At 37.9% G+C, this 19,358-nt stretch overlaps 1 protein-coding gene across 1 annotated transcript in view; it reads left to right on the top strand.

Annotated features, from left to right (window-relative positions):
- The window catches only part of LOC145990896 (uncharacterized), a 73,421-nt gene that overhangs the window by 18,153 nt on the left and 35,910 nt on the right, over positions 1-19,358 (top strand). Inside the window, exons 4-7 of the mRNA XM_083126379.1 lie at positions 2,620-2,719; positions 6,470-6,602; positions 11,836-12,074; positions 18,026-18,228. Coding sequence (XP_082982505.1) covers positions 2,620-2,719; positions 6,470-6,602; positions 11,836-12,074; positions 18,026-18,228 — 675 coding nt within the window. The remainder of the gene's footprint in view (positions 1-2,619; positions 2,720-6,469; positions 6,603-11,835; positions 12,075-18,025; positions 18,229-19,358) is intronic.

Here is a 19,358-nt window from a genome sequence, read left to right as displayed (position 1 = left end):
GGCAGGGATTATCACCAGCAGATTTTCCTCCAAGGGAACGGTTTTGTCCTTGCAACAGGCCACCACCATATTAGGATTTCTGTCGTCAGTCCTCTTCACTGATGAAGCGACCATTGGTAGAGATGGCAACGTCAACCTACACAATCATCATCTGTGGGCTACAGCCATTCCTCGGGGAATGGTTGAATCGTCTCATCAGCAACGGTTCAGCATCAATGTTTGGCCAGGAATTATTGGCGACCACCTACTTGGACCATTTGTTCTTCCCCTATGCTTTAATGGACATACGCAGTGGCGTGCCCAAGGGGGGTTGATGGGGGTAACCCCTCCCCCCTTTCGCCCAGTATTCCTAAAAAAAAGAACGTCAAAGGTAGGAAAATATGACAAAATGAGAGCTGACTACTAAGAAAAAGTATACATAACCCCTCCCTTTCGAAAATTCTGGGCATGCCACTGGACATACGCATCTGGATTTCCTGCAGAACACTCTGCCTCTTTTGCTTCAGACTGTGTCTTTGGAAATATGACAGGTAATATTGCTGATGCATGGTGGAGCGTCAACACCTCAACATCATCTTCGCGAGAAGATGGATCGGACGAAGAGGCCCTGTGGCATGGCCCGCTCGATCACCGGACTTAAACCCACTTGATTTTTACTTGTGGGGCCATCTGAAAAGTGTTGTGTATGCTGAGCAATTCCTGATGTGCAGACCCTTGAACAGCGTGTACGTGTAGCCTGTGATGCTATTCGGGTACAGGCTGGAACATTTGAACGAGTGCGGCAATTCATGATGCGACGTGTGGACCCTTGCATTGCATTCCATGGAGGCCACTTTGAACACCTGTTGTAACATGGATGAAAGTCATGCCATGTAATGTGCACCTGTACTAATTGCTTTATTCCAGAATCACCGTCCATTTCCAGATATATGTTGTTATGAACTTTTTTGTTCCTTTACCTGTCGGGAATCACCTCCTGAAGTTTGTCCCTATAGTTTCTGTTCACCCTGTATACACAGTTATATAGCTTGGTGTGGAAGAAAATCCAAACTCATCACTAGAATTTGCAGAGTAAATGCTGAAACACACCTTCTGCAGTTATTCTACTCTGAACTAGTGACTGATTGATTGTTTTAGTTTAGTTTACTTCACGTTTTGTGCCTCTGGGCTAATTTGCAATGATGAGGATGAGTGATGAAATGATGAAATTGATGAATGGACATTCACAAACAACCAAGCCCGAGCGGGATTCGAACCCAGGATGTGCTAACCACTCAGACACAGGGTCCGGCCTGAACTAATGACTGTGTCATCTGACCATTTGGAAAGGGAAGGTGAGATTAGCCTAGGCTTGAATTTCCAAGAACTTACAAGGTGCACCTTTTCTCACGGCCGATGACCTTTTTGACAGCAATGGGTCTCTAAAGAAAGCTCGTGTTCGGAAAGTGCACTGGAAGATTTAAAGTTAAGGTGTCTTCTGTGCCCCTCCTCGGGGTATTGTTATATGTGAGTGCACTTGTAGGTACGAAACCTGTCAGGTTTCAAAGCAAAGCTGGAAACAGAAGCAGCAAATTCCTATGGGGATATTTGCAGAGACCTGTCTGTGATGTCGCGTGCTTCTTGCTGTTAATGGAAACTTGAGTGCACGTTCACAAATCAAGTGCAAAAATACACACCAACAGCCATAATACCACCTTCCACAACTGTTTCCGTGATGCCATAATCCATCTTCTACCCCCCACTCAGACACGTCTTTCCGCAGGCTATGGGAAAGGGCCTATATATCAGGCATGCATGTCACTATACCCCCCGGACTTAACCTAGCCAACCAATAACCTTTTCCCTTCTTCCCCGAAACCACCCACCCTATGCAGTAAACACTGGTGAAAGTACCTTATATTTGTTTCCAATCGTCTTTCTCTGGCAACATTGTACCAACGCTACAGTTAGTATTCTGTGCTCCTACTCTTCGTCATTCTTTGAACCTCTTTCTTCTCCGTTGAAAATCTGGCCTAGGCTACGAAATATCAAACTTTTTCCTTTAATGTGGTAAGTGTTTACTGTCTCCTTCTTCATTTGTGTTTATCCACCCTTCTGGCACCTTTTCTCATCCTATGTACAGATACTGTTGTAAGAGAGTTTCAAAATGACCTGTAGTTGTTTACGTGCACTTCTTGTGGACTAGATATATTTAATGAGATTTCTACAATGCCAAAATTGGCTATTGTGATATATGTATATATATTTTTATTACATTAATTACTTATAAATATTCGAAGCAACGTAAGTTACCACAACAGATTCTGTGTCCTTTGTGACATCAGCTCACACTCATCATATCCAGTTCAAGTGCTAATACAGTCACAGAATTTTATGGTAACAATAAAGTAAGTACATTTTTAAGAAGAATTATACATTCGTCTAGGTATGTAACACCCACAATTAAAATCGGCTCATATTTCAGTATAAACAGGACAAGAATAATATGCTTTGTTAAGAAGAAAAAGGTGATCTAATGTGTTAATAACAGGTTCATACTATGAATACTTTGTAATCTAAATACTAAAGACACCTATATGTTATTGGAACTTAGTGACATGACAAATATTGCACTTTCAGAGCTGTGCCAATAGCTAGAGCTTTGGCAATGGGAGCAGATATTGTGGTGACTGGGAGGTGCACAGATAGTGCACTGGTTCTTGGTCCTCTTATGAACCATGTAAGTTATGTTCATGTATCTCGGGAAGGCTTTTGCACTGGGTGTCAATGCGGTAATACCATGGCCATAAAGTATTGGACGATGTACATATATGTGTCATTGCATTTTTTATATTGATTTGCGCTGTAATAAAATTTTTTGTATGTTTCATGCATGCAGTTCACTTTGTATTTGGGCCTCCCTGATGGTGCAGTGGTAGAAACTGTAGGTCCAGTCCCGACTGTGCACAAAGTGGACTTAAAACAACAAATCAACCATCAACTTTGTATTTGGCTATAAGGAAGGGTGTTTCAATACTGAATGAAGAACGGGTGACCATGGACTAGCAATGGAAAATGTATTTCAGTGTAGCATGTTATCTTACCAATATGTAACTGTTAATGTCAAATATGAAGGATAATTGAATATAGTAACACTGAATTTATTGTGAATCTTCGTCTGAAGAAGACCCTTTTAGAGGGTGGAAACATTATGTTTCTAGTGTATATTTTTTATACAATAAATTTTTCCTTGGTCAGCATTTTAATGTTTCATGACTGAAAAGTTTTAAGTCTGATCATAAAAGATGAGATGAAGGGAGTAAAATTGGAAAATATAATCATACAATATAATCCTTCATATGATGGAGATGGAATTGGTATAGACACATATGTCAGCATGTCAAGTTTATGTATGGGATGCATTTAAAAGTGGAGTAATTAATATAAAATGCTTCAAAGCCATGGTGCCGAGGTTAGAATCCTGGATAAGGCATTTTCTCTCTCTCTCTCTGTCTGTCCCATCATCTATTTCACTGAATCATCATTCATCCTCATTGTTATAATCAACCTAGAGAGGTAGAAAAGTAACATGAAATAACAAAAAAAAAAAAAAAATTACAGAAATTCAGTTTGGAGCATTTTTATAATTTACATCCAGTGTATGCCCGGCCCTGTGGCCGAGTGGTTAGCACATCGCGCTGCGACGCCAAGGGTCCCGGGTTCGAATCCCGGTCGGGCTTGGTTGTTTGTGAATGTCCATTCATCAATTTCATCATTTCATCACTCATCCCCATCTTCGCAAATTAGCCAAGAGGCACAAAACGCGAAGTAAAATAAACTAAATCAAATTAAATCAAAACATCCAGTGTATGTGTTTTGTCTTTGTCTTTGTCTGCCTGTGCATTTTAATAATAGTTTCTTGTTGGGATGATGTGCGTTATTTAAATAAAGGGGTTGTGCATTGTGTTTTGTGTATCTGTAGAAATCATAATAATACTAATAGTAATGAACTTGAAGGCGAATATCATGACTAAATACTCAATGTTAAATATGGAACATAAATAAATCATGTAACCATATTCAGTTATGCGTAGATGTACAAAACCATAATTTGACACTCCATAACACACATCTCAACATGACCTCTCACTATATATAGTATATTGTCTCTTTGCCTTCCCCGATGGCGCAGTGGTCACGTCCTCGCCTTGTAATCAAGGGGTCCCGGGTTCGATACCCGGTGGAGGTACATAGTGGTTTGGATCCCACTTTAAACTGTAGGTCCAGTCCCGATTAGCCTTACTGTGCATAAAGTGGACTTTAAACACCAAATCAATCAATCAATCAACCTATGGCATAATGGTAAAGCTGTCACCTTGTAATGAAAGGGTAGTGGGTTTGATACATGGTAGTTTCAGATTCCACTTTAAACTGTAGGCCCAGTCCAATTAGTTTAGCTTTTCTGTGCATAAAATGGACTTAGAGACAAACTATATTGTATCTTTGTCATAGTTGGTGAACCACAAAACAAACATATAAATATAATTCTCTACAACCATTATGCAAAAGGAAGAATGGACAAATGAATTGAATTATAAACACATTTATTTGCATTCTTTAAATAAATGGCTTATTGCAGAAAGGGACCTGAGTCACATTTTTGAGGTATCGGAGTTACAACCTTTTCATCTCCACTGTCGCTAGCAGCATACTGCAGGGGGGCGCATTGAGGGTTGCAAAATTAACTATTCATTATGCTGAAAATGTGAGCCAACAACGGCACATTTCTTTCTTACACTATCAATATTATACGATTTTTCTTGTTTTTTTCTCAGAATTGTGCAAAAGTGACTCAGGTCCCTTTCTGCAATAAGCCATTCAAATGGAATATCAACAAGTTTTGTATAGCAGCAAAAATTCCAGGTGACATTTCACAGTTCGAAGAGATGATTTTTTTTCTTCTTAGAACGTCTATCATGACATTTAATTCTTGGTAACAACATCTTTCACTGATTTCAACTTCACTTTAAACTGTTGATCCAGTTCTGATTAGCCATATTATCCATATGAGGGACTTCCTCAACAAACTAAATGTTTTACCTTATTTGTCCCATTTGATTCGGACTCAAAATAAAATGTTATTCAGCATTGGCGTTGCTAACACTATTAGCTCTCAAGTATTTTCTATAAGTTGTGGATGAAACATAAAATGACATGGATTTCATTTAAATAATTAGTAGATGTCAGCTAATGATTATGGCATATCAATATATTTTAGGTACTCAGTTTCTTCTGATGGGTGTTAGAGAGAAGAGTTACAAGATAGCAGGACAATTCAACAATTATAACTTGCTGCAAACTTACATAAAATTATGTCTCAATCAGGGATCAAACCTAGTTTTTGACATTCTGTGCCAGTGCTTGATCACCGAACTGCCAAGCTAATCTCTGGACTCTACATTAGATTTAATGTGCATTTCATGTGTACAACTTTTTTGGGACTTGTACTTCCTTGGAGTTGTAAACACTATTCCCATGTCTGTGCTATTGAGGGAACTACTTCAACTTGTGGTAGAACAACAACTTTCACACAGCAAGGAAAGTTTTAAATTTTATATACAAGGGTCATTCAAGGTTGACCAAGACTTCTATTTCTAGGAAGAAACTGGAAAGCCCTACAAGAACTAAAACTATGTCGATTTTTAAAAGCATTCTCCCTGAACATCCAGGCACCACTGACATTGTTGTGGAAGTTTCCCTGATTTCTTTGTCGCAGTTGGCTGCTGTTGTAGTCACTGCAGGACATGTTATTGTCAGTCTTCACTTTCTTCCCTCTCAGATTGTCAGAGCCTCCAACACATCTTATAATTTCTGAGGAGTGCATTTGGCGAGAGTTGTTACTGTCAAATTGTATGGGGCCAGGTATTGTCATGGTGAAGAATTACATTTTCAAACAACGTTCCTGTTATTTTCTTGCGAATGACATTACGTACAGCACCCTTCATCCGTGCAGTAATACTGGGCATTAATAATGACCCATACCCAAAAAAATCCACATGAAGAACACCTTGCATGTCCCAGTTGGATCAACATGTCCATGCTGTTCATTCGTCAGCAACTATTGTTTTTCACCAAACTGTGATATCATTCGTACACTCTTGTTTGTGGCAGTGTTTGTTCCCTGTACTGTGCTTGCAAGCTTCACAAAATTTCAGCTGGTTTCAGGTTCTCCTTTACAAGGAGTTTTATTATACACCTCTGCTCCACAGCTACAGACACACTACATGCTCCCATTTTTGCTGACACCACTACGCATGCACCAACTACATCGGGACAAACATGCAATACTCACAAAGGATAAAGGTATACCTTCTGTCAGTTTCGTCTTTCTCCAGGTATTCATCAGTTTTTGTATGACTAATTAAAAGTATATACCTAATGTAGTCTATTTTTTTTCTTGTGATAATCTAAACAAATTATGTATGTTCAGTTTCAGTGGTCAGCAGGGGACTTAGATAAACTGGCCGCAGGGAGTTTAGCTGGTCATTTAATCGAGTGTGGAGCCCAGGCCACAGGAGGGATACACACAGACTGGGCCAAAGTTCCAAGATGGAGTGAAATAGGTAAGTTGAGATATTTAAAGATAAAAATATTGTTAAGTTTGCATGTCCACCATCCATTGTTATTTGTACATATGTACATACAGTTCCCTGCACAATGTATTGGTTATCATTTACATATAAACTGATATAAAGTTTCATAAGAGGTTCATATTACTCATTTAGTGGTTGTGATTGTCACCATTTTGCATATCCAACTATTATTATTATTATTATAGGTAAGGGTATTCCATGGAATGAGGTAGAGATTGTAAAGGATGGCCTTTCTTGATAGCACTCCAGAGCCATGTAGAATGTACTTTCATGTAGTATACCCTGAAAATTACGAGGCTCTAGCACCTGAACCCACAGTCAGGATAATCCTTTCGGGGCATGTGTGTGTATGCAGCCTTTCAGCTTTATCAGTGTCATAGTGCTTGTAGCTTTTAGATGCACTTAAATTGTTCTGGGTAAGCAGTTCATCTCTATGACATTTGTGATAGAAAAGCCATTTTTTATTTTGTAGACTTTTTTTTTCTGTTATGGTAAAGTGAGAAAATAGCCTCAGTGTGCTAATAATGCTGTAATAATTTTAATTACCTGTAACCGGATACAGGCACAAACACACATGATATTCAATCAAACCTTACTGGATTTGTTTTACCTCGGAACAGCAACTAGGAGGTAAATGGCGGAAAGTACAAGTCGTACGTGGACAGGCAAAATACTAGTCAACTCACAAGAAACAACAGTTAGTTTTATAGAACAATGATGTATTATAGTTTTATAGAACAATGATGTATTAATGTACTAAACACATATAAAAACAACAGCCAACTTAACAACGAAGATCACACACTAGAAATAACTATTTATAAACAAGACCGTGACATTAAAAATTTCTCGCAACCGTCTCTGATCCATCCTCCATTGGCACTCTCGAGTATTGCCAGATCCTAATCCAAGTTCTTTTCTCTCTTTACAACTATGATATTACTAAGACAAAAAGTAGTATAATCTATCTGGTTATAAACCAACCAACAATTGAGGTGGAATGAGTTAAGGATAAATCCCCAACTGATGAAAACATGTGGTAATATAGAGTTCTACACATTCGTAATTTTATGCATAGTGAGTGTGATGCACCAAGCTCCAGTCACCTTTGCTCCCCAGGGATGCACCCATTGATAAGAGGCTGACTCAACCACAGAAACATTTGATAAAGTTACCGGGAATTGTGTCCCGAGGCCTCTACCTCCTTCATATTACTTGCTCCTTCATTTTAAATTTTTATTGTTTTAATTATGCCATCCTAGCCAGAAGCCAGAAACGGTGAAGTATGATGATTGTTTTAATTCTCAATGAAAGGGGTGTTTTACTCAGGAGCCAACCTTTTTATCTTTGCAAGTGAACTACTACATGCAGGCCACAAGAGAAAATTTGGTAGCTAGAACCACAGTCAGAATAATGATGAATGATGATTCCTGAATAGTCTTTCCCATTAACCTTTTTTGTAGTGGCCGCGGTGGCTCAGTTGGTAACGCGTCTGACTACCATGCTAAAGGTCCCGGGTTCGATCCCCAGCCGGTTCAAATCCGGGAACTTTTCTAACGATGGAAGCCCACCCAGTGTCGAATAACATGGGTACCTGGGGGAAACCCTAGGGGGTAAAGGCGGTCAGGGGCATGATGCTGATCACATCACCCCCACTCACGACCGGATCAAGAAAGTGTGGGGCATTACCCCCACACCCCCTATATGCCTTCATGGCGTAGTGCTATGCACAGGGGAGCACTTTACCTTTTTTTATTAACCTTTCTTGTTTTGTGTGAGCTGAAGACACCTTTCCTGATGCTACTTTTGTCTTACCTGTATTGAACAAGGATCATTCAAGGTTGACAGAGACTTTTATTTTTAAGAAATAATTGGAAAGTCCTGCAAGAACTGTATGAATTTTTCAAAGGAAACCTCTTGGACATCCAAGCACCGCTGCCATCATTGTGTCAGTTCCCGGAGTCCTTTGGCATAGAAGGAAGTTGACTGCTGTCGTAGATGGTGCAGAACATCTTTTGTTAGTGCTTCATCTGTCTTCAATTTCTTCCCTTTCGTATGCTCTTTAAGTGGCTCAAATCTGGTAATCACTGAGGGCTAAGTCTGGAGTGTAAGAAAATGAAGCAAAACCCTTTCAGAGAGTTGTTGCTGTCAAATTAACCACGTTGAGCTGTGCATTGTCATGGTGAAAAATGACATTTGCAGACAACATCCCTGGTCTTTTCTTGCGAATGGCATTATGTATGTACAACACCATTCATCAATGTGCATTTAAACTGCGCATTAATCATGACCCATTCCCAAAATAATCCACATAAAGAACATCTTGCATGTCCCAGTTGGACAAATGTGTCCATGCGGTTAATTCATCAGAAACTAACATTCTTCGACCAACTGTTGACATCATTTGTACACCCTTGCCCATGACATCGTTTGTTACCTATACTCACTGGCAAAGTGCCCTATGAGGCCAGGAGGCCGGCCCTACCCACACCATTACTCTTTTAAAGGTGTATTTACTTATTTTGTCAAAACATATGTAATGCAATGCAAGAGTTTGGAATTTTCATTTATGATAATTACAAAAAAATTCTAACCCTCTCCAGTATAAGAACTTTCCACGGAGTGAGGCACATTTGCTGGGGCCTCTTCTCTTCACATTCTGTCGTACGGTTTTATATGTGAGAAGCCTAATCTTACGAGTACTGTACATATGCTTATAACGTGCTCCTGAGGCTGGCCTTGCGGTGTTACCCACTAGGAAAAACAGAATATCAGCAACACTGCATTTCCGCCAGGGTTGGAAATTTGTGGTGTACCAGCATTTTATATAAACATTAGCCTGTGTCCTTGCATTCTCCATATTTTGTACCAAACTTAGATTTTCTTTCATCGACAAGAGTAAGTGAAATTGAAAATTACGGAGTACTGTAGTTCTGACTTCGTTTTCTGGTCAGAGTGCTGATGGTCTTGTTGATTCACCCAACACCATAGCGTAAATGGAAAGTCTAAAGAACTTCTATTTGTAAAGTAAGTCTTCATATCAAATTATGTAACTTAAAATGCTAGTTACGCCCTATATTTACAAAGTAGTTTTACTTTTAGTGGAAATAGAATAATTTATTTTTATTGTGAACGGGGATTCCCTAGCTTGTTCCCTGTCTGTGAAAACTTGCCTCCTGCCCATGATGCTAAAAGGCAGCGTGGCTCAAAGCGCGAGGTTCGTGGCAGTAGAGCTTTGTTTGTTATTCATGTCGTGTACAGCGATCAGATTTATGCAAGGAAGTGCTGGACTGAAATGCAAGAAGAACAAGAACAATCGAGTTCTTAATTGAGTGAAGATGTAATCATCGGTAAGGTAGGACCCACTTTTGTTCTTTCATGTTTCCTTCTTATGACAATCATTTCTAAAAGGTTTTCAACTCTCTTTTCCTTTGCAAGTAGCAGTGGCAAGTGACAGCAAAATTTGAAAAATTTAAAAGTTGTTGAAACGTTATTTAATGCGTTAACACTGTTGTCGAATAGATATTGCAAGCAGACATTTTTTTATGCAGCCGACACAAACGAAGAATTAGGCCGTTTCGTTTACCCTGATGAGATAACAAGAGAAGAGGTCGTTGAGAGTACAATGCAAGGGAAGACTTTTCAGGGTTTAGGACAAAGAGTGCTATAAGGTTATACGTGCGGGCCATGTCCGGTGCAGGTCTGGCGGAACAGGCCAGTGTTGTCAGATTGGGTTGGCAGAAAAGAGCTAAATCACGCCTAAAAATTCGGATTCTATTTCTCTCAAGCAACTACATTTATTATAACCTGTTTATATGTTATATAGTAACCTGTCATGTTGCCATCATAGTAGGGTCCAAAACAAGGATCCTATGTTCTATTATCACGTAAAGGTGTCTACTTACACGAAGGGCAGAACGAACTACAATGCGAAGTTTTGTATTCCTGAATGAGAGAGGTCACCTTTACCTTTATTTTTTCTTGAAAGCTTCCGCCCCGTAGTGCTCATCCTAACATGTTATGAAGCCAGGTGACCTAATTGCGGTCATGTCAATGTTTCTTTATCCTCTTTAATTCATTCTCCTTACATTCTCATCATCATTATTAACACAGATCAGAACAAATGAGATGAAAATATTCAAAATTTAAATTATGTTTACTGCACATACAGGTGTCAGAAGTTCATTTATCTGGAAAGCCAAGAATGGAATTAACTACAACCATTCCTTTGGTTAGGCAACAAATAACAATGGTGTTTTCCTCGATGTGAGGAAGTCCTGCTCCAAAAAAACTAAGTTGGCAACAGTAGAACGTACCAAACTGACAGTCACTGAAAGTGCGGAATTCTGTCATCTGCTCATGACACAAACGTCATATTGACCCAAAAATTATAGGGATCTTCTTCCTCTTTTCACCTCAATTGCAAAATAAATAAATAAATTTAGAAAAAAGTTATGAAGAATTGGCAACAGGGCTCGACCACTATTCGTTGGATTTTCGCGATGTCTCATGATTGGTAGGTCTTTCAGGAGGTGTGTGCAAAAATCACTCAGGGGTTGAAAAAATACAAACAAAAACGAAATGAACAAAAATCTAGATTGATGACATATGGTGGGCAGGAAGGGATATCGTACTGATATCGTACATACATAATTATCGTACTCATGGCAGGTAACAACACTTTTGAAAATGTCATGCCACTGGCAAGTAAAGAAGCGGCCTGGAGAGACATTGAACCACTCTCCATGACATACCCCCCCCCCCCCATTTCTTTTTACAGTTTCAAGCAACTAATGGAAATTGTCACACTTTTCTGCCTACCCTGCTAGCGACTCTACGCTTCGCCACTGCCTATACTGTGCTACATAATTTCAGCTGGCTTCAGGTTCTCCTTCACAAGGAATTTGATCATACACTGCTGCTCCATAGCTGCAGACATTGGGCTGCCATTTTTGCTGAAGCTACTGCTCATGCACCAACTACATCGGGGTGAACGCTCAATACTCGCGAAGGATGAAGGTACATCCTCTGGCAGTTTTAACGTTTTCCAGCTATTTACCACATTTTTATTCACAAATATGTCTGTCAACCTTCAACGATCTTGTTAGAATGAGTGTAGATAACTGAAAAGATTTTTGCAATTGAAGGTTTGAGTTGAAGCTGCTCCATAAGGATGACTGTTTTTGTTATTATTATTCTTTAGGTTTTCCAATTGCTGAATGTTTTTCCGACGGAAAATTTGTCATCTCTAAACCTGAAGGAACTGGAGGCATAGTCACTCGGGGAACAGTGGCTGAACAACTTACATATGAAATTGGGGATCCTTCCAACTACATTTTGCCAGATGTTGTTTGTGATTTTTCCAACGTCCAAATGGAAGAAACAAGAGATGGAGTTCTTGTGCAAGGTGCAAAGGGAAAACCACCTACAGAATTCTACAAGGTATGTTTACAGTGTATATACATATGCTTTTTTTTTTCACTTTTAATTTTTGGCATGCCCTTTTCAAAGAATGACACCATATTCAGAATTTCAAAATTGTAATTAATTTTGAATTTCTATCGCGTGTATTTTTCCAGAGATTTTGTCAGTGATTTCGTGGATTATGGCGTATTGTGTGATCTCGGATTCAGGTTCTTCATCAAATGATCCTTTTCAACTTTGGGTTTGGTTTGCTCAAGTTCTTTTTTTGCTTTTCAAAAATTGTATTCCCCCTCCATTATTTCCCTGTTGACTTCTTTCATTCTTCCTTCTTTTTCTATCTTGTTTACCATGTCTTCCTATTTACAGAAGGCTAGTGTGGGATTCATTTATACTCACTTTATATATTGCTTCTAACCTTCTTTGTTCCTTGTTCTCCTTATCTTCATGTTTGGGGAAGGGGGCAGTTGAACTTTGTTTATATTATGTTCTTTCTTTGTTGTACAGAGTGATCCATTGAAATGCAGACCGCCGTGTCAGTTTTTGTGCTATCGGCAAGCTAAGCGCTCATGGCTGTATGTCGGCACTGTAGTCTGTCCATGAATCAAGTGTGCAAGTTTCCATAACTAGTTTAACACACAAACTACCAAAGGGGTCAATTTGACCCCTCAACGTTATTCATCATTCTTTAATTTGAACATTAATTAAAATATGCTCAACAGGTGGCGTCACTTTCCTTCTCTCTAATCATTGTGATTACACCCTAAATATCAGATTTAAATTATTATTGGTTTTCTTTAAAAATTATGATTTACCTAGAACTACCAGGGGGGTCATTTTGACACCTGCCTATTTTTTAACCCTGGATAAAAAAAACACGACTTTTTCGATTCTTGTAGATACCTTTTTATGAAGGTGTATTATAGATGCCCCTGAAACAATTGTGAACAGCCATTGTGGTTGTTTTGAAGCAGGATGTTTTAGTGTTTGTAAGTTATGGAGTCTGCAGGGAGTAAATGACTTTCAGGGGCAGAGATTCTAGCACAGTTGCAGGATATTGACGATAGTGTTTCTGGTGATGAAGGCAGTGACAGCTGGACTGAAAACCAAGTGGTAGTGAAGTGGCTCCTGTTCAGACTGTGTGGATGGTATTATTGGATGTAAACAACAAGACATGTGGAAGATTACAAAAACATAATATAGTTCGTACCAAACCAGGACCCACATCACACGCTACGCGTAATGTGGATGATACTTGTGCAAGTGCATTCAGACTGATTGTAACTCATACCATGCTGCGAAATATAAAAAAAAAAGTGTACAGAAGCTGAGACCCGTCGAGTTTTAGATGATCCTAACTGGTTGATTTCTCTAGATGAGCTTGATGCATTTATTGCCTTGTTGTATTTCCGTGGAGGAATGGGGATGAATGGCGTAAGTGTAAAGTGTGTCTGGTCTGAAAACTTGGGCTGCAGCTTCTTTCGGAATGTCATGCCCAGAAATAGGTTTGAAGAAATAATGAGATTTATAAGATTTGAACTCAAATCTACGAGAAGCGAAAGATGTAAAACTGACAGGTTTTGCTTATTTTCTGATATTTGGTATCAGTTCATTGAAAATTCCCAAAGGTGCTACAATCCCGATACTTATTGCACTATTGATGAACAGTTCTTTCCTATGAAATCTCGCTGTCCGTTTATTCAGTTCATGGGTAGCAAGCTGGACAAATATGGCATCAAATTTTGGATGCTTGTTGAAGTGAAAAACAAATATATTGTAAATAGTTTCCATATCTAGGAAAAGAAGAAAAGAGGCCAACAAAAATCTCTCTTTCTGAACATGTAGTTCTACAGCTTGTGAAACCCTTCGTACACTCGGGATTGCATGTAACGTGTGACAAATATTTTACGTCTCTACACCTTCCAAGGGAACTAAAAAATAACAAAATAAGTTTGCTTGGTACTATCCGAAGCATCAGAAGGGAAATTCCAGCTTCAGTACGTTCCCATAATAAAGATTTGTATACCACAGACGTACTCAAAACCGTGGACAATATCACACTAACTGCATATCAGTGCAAGAAAAACAAAAACATACTGATATTGAGCACCCTTCACACTGACGTACAGGTAATGACTGCTCATGAAAAGAAGAAACCAGAAACATTTTTGTTTTACAACCAGCAGAAAGTTGGTGTAGACATTGTAGACTAAATGGCTCGTAACTATTCTGTCAAGGCTGCTAGCAGAAGGTGGCCGGTACAGGTCTTTTATAACCTACTTGATTTGGCCGCCATAAACTCTCATACTGTGTACAAGGGTATTACCAATAGGAAAATTAGTAGAGAGAATTTTCTTATCAAGTTGGCTAAAGAACTTTCTGAGAAAATGAGACAAAAGCGTGTTTCGAAAGAAGATTTGCCAGCAGCATCTACGACTTGTACCGGAAAAAGCAAGAAGTGCCAGATCGGGAACTGTAAGGGAAACAAAACTCCCGATCAGTGTTTCCGATGCAAGAAATTTGTCTGTTCTGGTTCGAAAGTACATCTTGTACCGCACATGCCCTGAATAAAGAGGGGCACTGTGTTTTGTGATTTTCGAGTAAAGTACAAGAATTTTGATTTTGATTGAAAAAATTTATTTTAGGAACAAAGATGGTTATGTTGTTCAGATACGCATTGAAATATATGCCTATATGCCTCAACATTATAATATTACTATTACTATTACTATTATCAGAACTTAAATTTACTCTTGACACTCTAACCTAACCTAACCTAACCTTGTACTCGTTTATTTGCTCATATCTTATATTTTTAACTAAATGTATAATCTATTGGTATAATAAATATTCCTGAGCTTATCTTTAAAAAGTTTTCAACTGTATATTAATACACATATTGTTCAACCGCCTTAGGTGTGGGAGACCAGAGTTTGATACCTGGATGAAGCCAGTGTGGTTTTTAATGCATATTCATTTTTGTATCCAGTCACATCAAGTCTTGGTTTCCAAAGGAACGCTCAATTACAACCTAAGAAACCTTTAGAACACAAGGGGTCAAAATTTGTGTAATCAATTTCCTGGTAGTGCTAGTTTTAAAGTGATTTATTTACAACATGGAACTTTTACACCCGGGAATTTTGTTTCAGATCGCTTTTATTCTTGACGTGCCGATTGAGTTAACACATATGAATCATAAATAAATACACCCTGTGCAGTAGAAAACATTTGCTGAGCCATAACACACTTTGAAGTTGAATACACTTGAAAAAATGCAATACATAACAAGCACCCTATCATTTTACAGTCACCAGACTAATAAACAGACCACAGAATACAAAACAAGGACACTTATAACTTCAGTCTCTTGTCTACTTTTAGGACCTTAGTGAATGTCTTAATAAAGATGTATAAAAAATGTCTCCTCATCGAAGGCGACTAGTTTGAACACCTCCTTTTATAAATCTGGTAAGTAAATCACTTTTTAAAATAATCACGGAAACTGTTGGGTGCTTGCTTCATTCACACACTACGATGCCGACAAACGGTTGCAAGTGTCTCGCTTGCCGATAGCTAGAGGCACATATTTTAGATAAATAAAAAAAGCAAAATTTCGATACAAAAACAGTCAATTTCAGGTTTTAAAAGCGGTAAATAAAGTACAATTTTGGTGTTATTGTGGGGAAAAAATGGATCAAAAGTGGTATATAAAATGACATTTAGACATCTTTGTTTGTTACTCCGACCAAATTTAATTTATATTAGACTCTGGAACATTGAGCCCCTCTCTTTTTTTAGCCATCTCATTCAACCAGATTCAAGGTTATATTATTATGCTTACTTAAATAAGTCTGAGAGGAGGGGGTGGGGACTATTTTAGATGAATAAATGGAAAATGGAGGATAATCAGTATTTCTCAGCTACTCTTCTTGTAATGAATAAACTGTGATGTTTCGGGGGTCTTTTGTTAATTCCAATCATGGGGTTGAGTTATGGTCTTTTTTTAAACTTTAAAACTGGCAATGGTCATTAACATTTACATTGTCTGAGAGAGAGAAAGAAACAAAGAGGGAGAGATACTTTCTTTTCTTGTTTCTCTCTCTCTTTTCTGTTTCTTCTCTTATGTCTTTCCCTCTGCCTCCCTTATGGTGCAGTGGTAGCGTCATCACTAGAGACCGGATGTTAGGCAAAATGCCTATTCTTTGCTGTTAGAGATATGATGAAAACGAATGTTGCAAAGGCCAGGGGGGGAGGGATTAGCTTCATTTAAAGGCAATTTAATTTTGCCTATTTTGCCTATTTCATGCGATATTGCCTATATTATTTCATAAATGCCAGATATTGCCTATTTTAGGCATTTTCTTTAAAATTGGGACATGACTAAACTTGGTGCATACAATTTCCTGTTCTCAGGATTAGTTTCCGATGCTTCCAAGAAATTTAAAAATAACAGTTAGCGAGTTATTGCAGCTAATAAGGACTTGGACAAATTAAGGACAATTCAACAAGTTCTGAAAGGTGAAAATATACAAACTGAGTTAGATCCACATGTTCTCGCGTGCTTTACGTATGCTCCGGTAACATTTGTGGAGGTTGAAAGATCATCTTCAATTCTAAAAAATGTGTTGTCTTTGTCCGATCGCAGACATAACTTGTCGGTTGATCACCTGAAGAAATACCTTGTTGTGATGGGCAACCACAATTAGTGCTTCTTATTCAGAGACTACCAAACCGTACAGTACAAACTTGAAATGCATTTAAACAGTTTCTTAGTTCGAACTGCTGTGTGGAATATATAGTGTAAATTTTTAAACTGAAATAACCCTGTGTGCAGTGATAAAGTGTATATTTAAATAATTTGCATACTAGTTGGAAGTAGCCAACAATTTCTTTTGTCAGACTTTTGTGTGTAGCCATTATACAATGGAAAATTTTGGGCTGATGTGACTCCTGTTTGCAGTGATTTATTAAGTACAATATTAAGTACAACAATAAGACTGCTGTCTCTAATGATGAGCTCCTGGTTTATTTTAAGAAACTATAAAGAATGTACAGGTATGTTTCTATATTTTTTAAACACCTATTTCTTTTTGTATGTCTATCTTCATTATTTTGAGTTAAATCTCATTGCCTTTTTTATTGCCTATTTGTATTTTAATGCCTATTTTGAAAATTATAAGTGCTTATTTGCCTGCCTATTTTATATGTTTTTGGTGCCTAAACATCCGGTCTCTAGTCATCACCTTGTAATCAAGGGGTCCCGGGTTCGATACCCGGTGGAGGCACATAGTGGTTCGGATCCCACTTAAAACTGTAGCTCCAGTCTCAATTAACCTTACTGTGAATAAAGTGAACTTAAGAAACACCAAATCAAAAATTCTCTCCCTCTCTCCCTATGTTTTGTCAATTTTATATTTCCAGGGGAAGCAAGTTATTTTGTCGATAAATTATTCACATTTTTACATGTATATGGAACTACAGTGAAACTTTGATTTTATGTTTTTCAGGGTTGAAAAGTTGAAAGTTGAAATATCTTAAAATTCAGGAAAATGTAAAACAATGAAAATTTTATGTGTTGGGACCATCAACATTGAATGCATAATGGGGGAAAATTCAAAATTCAGGAACATAAAATCGGGATTCTACTGTATTCCAAATATTAATGCAGTTTTTGTACAAGTTACATTTTATTATAACTGGTTCTTTCCTTTCTTGAATTTTTGTAAAATTTACCTTGAAAATCATTGAATTGTTCTTGAATTTGATCTCAGGATGGTCATGGATTGTTCTACATATCTATTGGATCAATAGAATATGAGTTCTCAGTATTGGTAAATTTTACTTTGATATTTCATTGGTATTTGTTAAAATTTCTTAACTCATCTCTCCCTAAACTTTTGTATTCATTGTGCATTGGACACACGTATATAAAACGTGATTGTTGTAACTCCAGATCTAATTCTCCCTTGTAGGTGTGTGCAACGTACTTGGATGGTTTCCGTGCAACAGTGGTGGTTCCTATTGGAGGACCTAAAGCTGCAATGAAGGGAAGGAAGACAGCTGAGCAGATTATCAGTCGCTGTCGAGCAATCTTTCAGCATCAGGGAATACCAGACTTCCAGAGGGTCAACATTCAGGTCATTGGAGCCGAGGATTCTTATGGGGCCAATGCAAAGTAAGCACATAGTTTTTTATCTAGTAGATTTCTGCATGTAGAGTTGCACACGTTTGCTGCTTTTTATTATATATCCATTGCTGATCCACATATATTTTCAAGGCTTGAGTTATTGCCTGTATATCTGAGGAAAAATAATCTTTGGGATGCACGTGCAGTCACTTATGACTAGGGCTAGGATTTTGATGACTTAGCATATTTTTTTTTGGTAAGGGTGATGTGTTCCCTAAATATAGAAATTAGGGATAGGCCGATATGAAATTTTGGCCGATACCGATAAAGTACCGATATAAAATTTGCCGATACCGATAACCAATATTCTACCGATCCGATATAAAATTAGAAATGGTCCTTGAAGAGCCTCAAATGTTCATTGATCTCCTTAATAAATGTGTGTTTTGAGGTGACTGCAGTGCAAGAGAAGCTAAATATTTAGACATTTACTTTTTAGAAAGAAGAGCATGGAAATTATCCATAAAAATTACAACAAAATGGCAGAATTTTGCACTAAATTATAAGATATTTATCGATATATCGGATCGGTAAAATAATCTAATTTTACCGATACACCGATATGCCTATCGGTCGATACCGACAGAGTACCGATTAATTGGTCCCATCCCTAATAGAAATTCATATTGTGAGAAACTAATTGAATTAAGGTGTTTTTAAGGGCATATTTTGGCATATCTGGCCATTTCTACATGATAAAGCATATTTTGATGGATTTTCAGTCATATTCAGCATATTTTTGTTATTTCAAGAAATATACAGTCATTTTCCAAGTGAATTCTTACACCCATGTTCACTTGAGTTGTTTTTTTTGACTGCAGCAAAATCTTTTTCATTTTTAATTGAAAATTTACAGAAAGTATTCATTGTGCATTTCAATTCATCAGGACCCATTAAGTGAACTAGAAATAGTATGTAACAGTTGGGCTGAAAAGTTCGTAGGCTAACATAGTAAAAAATATTTTTTTGACAAAATTCGATTTTATTATTCAATATAGTTGCCTTTGAGGGCGATACAACGATTATAGCGGTCATACAATTTTTTGATCCCATTTTTATAGTACGATTTCTCTTTAGCCTCAAAATAGGCCTCAGTTTCGGGGATTACCTCTTCATCA

This window comes from Lepisma saccharinum, chromosome 8 (assembly GCF_977018435.1).
Source record: "Lepisma saccharinum chromosome 8, izLepSacc3.1, whole genome shotgun sequence".
Classification (NCBI taxonomy): Eukaryota; Metazoa; Arthropoda; class Insecta; order Zygentoma; family Lepismatidae; genus Lepisma; species Lepisma saccharinum.
Note: the sequence above shows the minus strand (reverse complement) of the source record. Positions and strands in the feature narration are given on the sequence as shown.